At 41.1% G+C, this 6,000-nt stretch overlaps 1 protein-coding gene across 1 annotated transcript in view; it reads left to right on the top strand.

The window, feature by feature from the left end:
• The window catches only part of SLC5A8 (solute carrier family 5 member 8), a 50,265-nt gene that overhangs the window by 4,471 nt on the left and 39,794 nt on the right, over positions 1-6,000 (top strand). Inside the window, exons 2-3 of the mRNA XM_006141386.3 lie at positions 2,462-2,527; positions 4,856-4,907. Of these exons, the coding sequence (XP_006141448.1) occupies positions 2,462-2,527; positions 4,856-4,907 (118 nt within the window). The remainder of the gene's footprint in view (positions 1-2,461; positions 2,528-4,855; positions 4,908-6,000) is intronic.

The following is a 6,000-nucleotide window of genomic DNA, read 5'->3' as shown; positions in this document are numbered from 1 at the left end:
GGGAAAGAATTAATACTATTAAACTCATTCGAAAGAGAAGGCATCTGAGATTTGGGAGTGATAACCTCAAGCTCACTGAGAGTAGAGTAGACTGGGTCAAGGGCTGCAGTTCATCTCCCAACATGCTACACAGCTTGTGTATTTGTCACCCCATCAGTTCTTTCTGGAGGTCCTACTGTGTTTCAGTGCCACTGACTCACTTACTGTTTCTTTTTTTTTTTTTTTTGAGTTATTTTAACTTTCTTTATTATTATTTTCTAATTTAACCAGATAGAGACAGAGAGAGAGAGAGAGGGAAAGTGAGAAAGGAAGCCAGCAGGTCCGGTATCTGAACCATGGTTGGCCATATGGGAGTCTAGCGCCTTTAACCACCACACCACCTGCCTCCCCCACCCCGGTTTTAAACACATAGTCAGATTGTTTACTTATTTATGTGAAATGACCTGTTTATGTGCCCTGATTTTGGCATAAAAGTTTCTAAATTTATGTTGTGGCCCTGCCAATTATTAAGTTGCAACCTTGGTGTCCTCTCTGAGTCCCGGTGTGTTCTGTTTCTAACACGGGCATATACATAGAATCTGCTGCAGAGGCTATTGGCAGGACAGTGCACCTGCAAGCGCTTGGTATGTGTGAGCTGTGATTATAGAGCAGAAATGTTTTCTTCTGATTATTACCTAACATCAGTGTGTGTGTGTGTGTGTGTGTGTGTGTGTTAAGGTGTTAAGGTTTTTGCCATATGGTACGTGAACTCACTGGAGAGAGACAGAGACAGGGAAAGTGAGAAATCACTCCCAGAGGGGTTGGCCATACCAAAATACCTTCTACTCCATTATCCTCTCAGGATTTTGGGCATGCACACATGCCTGGCATGTTTTTCAAGTCTCCGTGTCTGGGATTCAAACCGTGATTACCGTGTGGGACTCCAGTGCCTTAACCACTATGCCACCTAGTGGCCCCTTTCCTTCTCTTTTTCTGCCCTAGGAAAAGACTATTATCAGTCTTAAACTTCTCTCTATATGTTAAAATAACATTTAAGTTACAGAGTGCCTAGAATGTACAGGCATTTGAGTTCTGAAATTCTGTGATTTTAATTCTGTAATATATTATGATATATAAGATATAGGTAAATCAAATTATAGAATCTAGCTGATTTCAGGGCGAGTAGGGGGAATTGGCAGGGTCATTAGCTCTGAACAGAAACTGGCATGGTTGATTTAAATAAAAATAAATAAATAAATATGAAGGACACATGCAGGTAGCTCAGAGAACAGAGGGAACAGCTGAGTAAGTAGGCCTTAGAAGAACAGAGGCCACTCTGTTGGGATCAGTCTACTGTAATCATTTTCTGTCTATCTTGCCTCTGAAATTCAAATACCCATTGGAAAGGGAAGCTGATTAGCTGAGCTGGGGTCATGTGACTTTCTCTTGGTGAGAAGAGGCAGGGCATCTTGACTGACAATCTCATCACAGTTGCCTGTGCTCAGAGAGGGTTGATTTCCCATTTCTTAAGGGAAATGTATGCAGCAGAAGCCAAGAGGTAGAGTAGAATGACAGATTCCTCACTCCTAACAATACAGAATATATGTATGACATATATATGGCATTCTAGAAAAGGTCAAACTAGGGGTTTGGGATGGGAGGAGGGCTCGATTACAGAGAAGCAGCATGAGGGAGTTTTTGGGGTGATGAAACTGTTTTGTGCCCTGATTATGATAAGGATTACACAAATCTAAACGTGTATTAAAACACTTTGAACTGTACTCTAAAACAAATGTGTCAGTTTTGCTGTATGTAAATAAAAATAATAGAATACAGAATACAAATTAATTATGAAGTTGCTTTAAATATCTAACTTGTTACTTTATTTTTTTCCAGAATTTTTTATTTTCAACTTATTTATTTATTTTTAATTTGATCAGTCAAGGAGGGAGGGAGGAAGGGCGAGAGAGAGAGAGAGAGAGAGAGAGAGAGAGAGAAAGTGAGAAAGCGAGAAAGCAAATTGCCAGGTCCAGGACTTGAACCATGGTCAGCCATGTGGGAGTCCAGCACCATTAACCACCAAGCCACTTGCCAGTTCCTCTAACCCTTTACTTCTTAAGTTGCTGACTTAAAAAAGTAGTGTCAGGGCCAACAGATGGAATAACGTTACATCACTGAACTCTCATGTAGTCAATTCTCATGTGGTTCGAGTCCTAGACTTGGTGATTTAAAAATCATGCCGTGTGTGTGTGTGTGTGTGTGTGTGTGTGTGTGTGCACCTAAGATCTCAAGAGGGGAATAGAGGAGAAGGGATTGCTGGGTGGCCATCACCCCAGGGAGTGATTTCTCACTTTCTGTCTCTGTGTTTCTCTGGCAAGCACACACGTCCTATAGCAAAAATCTCTCTCTCAACAAAATAAATCATAAAAATAGAAATGTCCAAAGGATTTACATAATAACTATTTTTCCTTTTTGTCAACAGTATTTAGAACTTCGATTTAACAGACATGTTCGTCTCTGTGGAACAGTCCTCTTCATTGTTCAAACAGTAAGTAGCTCTTCATTAACTTATTTTGACTTATATTGTCATCCTCTAAAGTTTTTTTGACCATGGCATCTGGATTAAGCTTACTTAGGAAACATGTGAAAGATAAAAAAAAAAAAAAAAAAAGAGATGTTGAAAATACGAGGAAACAAAAACCAAAGTCACTTGTCAGTACTCAGGATTAACCCTTAAGATCGTCGAATACTTTGCTTTCTGGAAAAGCAGAATGACTTCAGTAAATGTTCAATATTAGATTGATCAGGCAATAGACATGTTGCTTTAGGAAAATGTGTTTTTCTCTTATCTTACCTTCTCCCACCATCACAAAGGTGACAGTAAAGTCATCTAGATGACAAAGATGTTCGAGGGAGCTATAGCAGCCGATAGTAGAAATTAATTCCTCCTCTTCCTCTTCTTTTTTCTTTTTCTTTTCTGGTTTTATTTTTAATTTTTTTAATTTTTAATTTTTTTGATAGAGCACACATGTATATAAGATAGAAGGAGAGGGAGAGACTGCATCCCTGACAGGGTCCTGTCATGCACAGATAACTCCTTCCCTAGTCATCCAGCTCCTTGGGATCTTGGGCACCCTTGTTCATACTCACCATGTTCTCAGACCACCCTGGAGATCAGAACCCATGATAAGTCATATAGCTTCCAGTGCTGCAGTCCAGTATGCTATGGGCCAGATAGCAGAAATTCTAACAAAGAGGGGAAAAAAAGGTTATATGTTTCACAGTATTTTTGTAACATGTTGAGCAATAGATATGAAAAAAGTGTCTGCGGGAACCAGCAGTTAGCGTAATGGCTATGTTGCTGGACTCCCACGTAGTTGACCGCGGTTCGTGTCCCGGACCCGGTGGCTTAAAACTCACGCCGGGCGCGTGTGCGTGCGTGCCCAAGATCCCGAGAGGAGAATGGAGGAGAAGGGATTGCGGCGTGACCATCCCCCCTGGGGGGTGATTTCTCGCTTTCTGTCTCTATGTCTCTCTCTGTCTGTCTGGCGAGCGCACATGCCCTACAGTGAAAATCTCTCCAAAAAAAAAAAAAAAGTGTCTGCCACAGAAAGACATTACAAAATAGTTTTCTTTGTTCGAAAGCATTCAGACTAAATGAATTAGTGCTGGGGCCAGCAGGTAACATGGAGGTTAAGGCGACTGGATTCCACATGGCCAGCTATGTGCTGGACCCAGTGGCTTGAGAAACACACTGGGTGTGTATACATACATGCCCAAGATCCCAAGAAGAGAATGGATAGGAGGGGATTGGAACATAGCCATTTCTCACTTTCCCTCTCTCACTCTCTGTCTCCAGTGAGCACACGTGCCCTATACAAACTAAAAAAGAAAAGAAAAAGAAATGAAATTAGTACTCTTTAAAAAAGTTGAACTATGGGCCAGCAGGTGGCATGGAAATTAAGGCAACTAAGTCCCACATGACTGACTCTGAGATTTGAGTCCTAGACCCAAAGGCTTGAGAAACACGCCAGAGCATCTGTGTATATGCCCCAAATCTCAAGAGGAGAATGGAAGAGATGCTTTTGGGGTGTGGCCATCCTCCCTGGGGGATGATTTTTCACTTTCCTTCTCTCTGTCTCTCCAGTCAGTGCACATGACTTATAGAAAAAAAAACTAATAAATAAATACATAGAAATAAAATAAAAATCAAACTATAAAATCCAGTTGAAATGGTCACTTAGAGTAGAAAACAACAAAACCATGAGAAGTTTTTAAAGCTAAATACACAATTCAGCAATTCAAGGATAAACACATACAGAATCACTGATTGACACAATGGGAAGCAATGATTGCCACGTGGCCAGTGGCGGAAAATGCTTCCAACCCTTCACCTGCTCGTGGGATTGCCGTGCCATTTATGTCTCTCTTCCTCTTGGCAGTTAAGCACGTCAGTGCTGCGTTTGTTAATAGAGGTTGAAGAAAGCGTTTCCATTCTTATCCCTAATTACAATTCTCTCTCTCCAATCACACGCTACCTAAACATTTCCCACAATGAGACAGTGTGCTTTAGTAAGTTATTAAACTAGACTCCGTTTTATATCTTTGTAAACGAAATAGCTCAAATGTCAGCAGTCCTTAACACCTGTGGTGTAAAAGGAATGCGCTCTTTGGGATCAGGTGGAGATTCCGACACGGAGCTGAGGCTGGTAGTTGGCATTTGCCAGCTCTTCAGTTTTGTTGCAACAGCTGTTTTCATTCATAGTTCAATCAATGCAAAACATCAATATTTAATCTGTAATTGATACAGATAATTCACGTAATTCATGAATGATGTAATTGCTCAAATTCATTTGGCTTTCTCTTTTCTCCCTAGATTCTGTATACTGGAATTGTTATTTATGCCCCTGCCCTGGCTTTGAATCAAGGTACATTTTAGAGTTGCCAATTTTGTGACTCACATTTTGGGGTTTATGTTCAATAAGCCGTATTTTCCCCACAGGGAGATAGGGAGGTGGAGGGATGCTTCCAGTAACCTCCATCAGCTTTACAAAGGCAGGAGGCGGGTGGATTCAGTGTGTAAACAAGCCTTTTTTGTTTCTAGATGGATAACTCCAAAATACTTTTGGGGTGAGAAAGGCCCACCTCGCCAGGTGTGCTTCTCTGGGTTGTGCCCACCAGCCTTCTCCAGAGCTTCCAAATGAACGCCCCTTTTAGGCTGACGAATGATCGAACTCTATCCTTTGGGTCTACTTGGGGACTTTCAAAAAGCCTGTGGAAAAATGGAAGTAGAATATGAATTTATTTTGGTATAGAACATTTGAAAAACATGGATTCTTTTTCATAATATACACTTTCCAAAAACTTAAAGACCTCTTCGTGTAACCTAATTATCTTTGAGAGGCTTCTGTATAATTCTGATCAGGTTCATTGTAGAATCTGGCAGGGAGAGAAACTCTTCTTCTCTCCACCTCTAATATGGTGAAATGAAATGAAAGAGAAAAAGAACCAGGTGATCTGAGCCATCAGATTGCTCCTAGTGTTAAAGGACAGATGGCAATAGTATCCTTATGAATACATTTATGAAGATTGTGCTGATTAACAAATCATCTATCCCCTCTAGATTTGGGCAGATAAAAGGAATGAATTGGGGGAACCAGCAGTTAGCATAATGGCTATGTCGCTGAACTCCCATGTAGCTGACTGTGGTTCGAGTCCTGGACCCAGTGGTTTAAATTCATGCTGTGTGTGTGTGTGCATGCATGCCCAAGATCCCGAGAGGAGAATGGAGGAGAAGAGATTGTGGTGTGGCCATCCCCCCTGGGGGTGATTTCTTGCTTTCTATCTCTCTATCTTTTTGGTGAGCAAATGTGCCCTATAGCAAAAACTTCTCTAAAAAAGAGAGAGACAGAGAGAGAGAGAGAGAAAGCAACGAGTCAGGGATAATATATTGAGGCAAAGGTCCCTATTAGTCATATGGTTGAAAAGCTTCAGGGAAACCCCATGCCCTTTGAATTCTTA

This window comes from Tupaia chinensis, unplaced genomic scaffold (assembly GCF_000334495.1).
Source record: "Tupaia chinensis unplaced genomic scaffold, TupChi_1.0 Scaffold000054_1, whole genome shotgun sequence".
Classification (NCBI taxonomy): Eukaryota; Metazoa; Chordata; class Mammalia; order Scandentia; family Tupaiidae; genus Tupaia; species Tupaia belangeri.
This window is presented reverse-complemented; position numbering and strand designations above follow the sequence as displayed.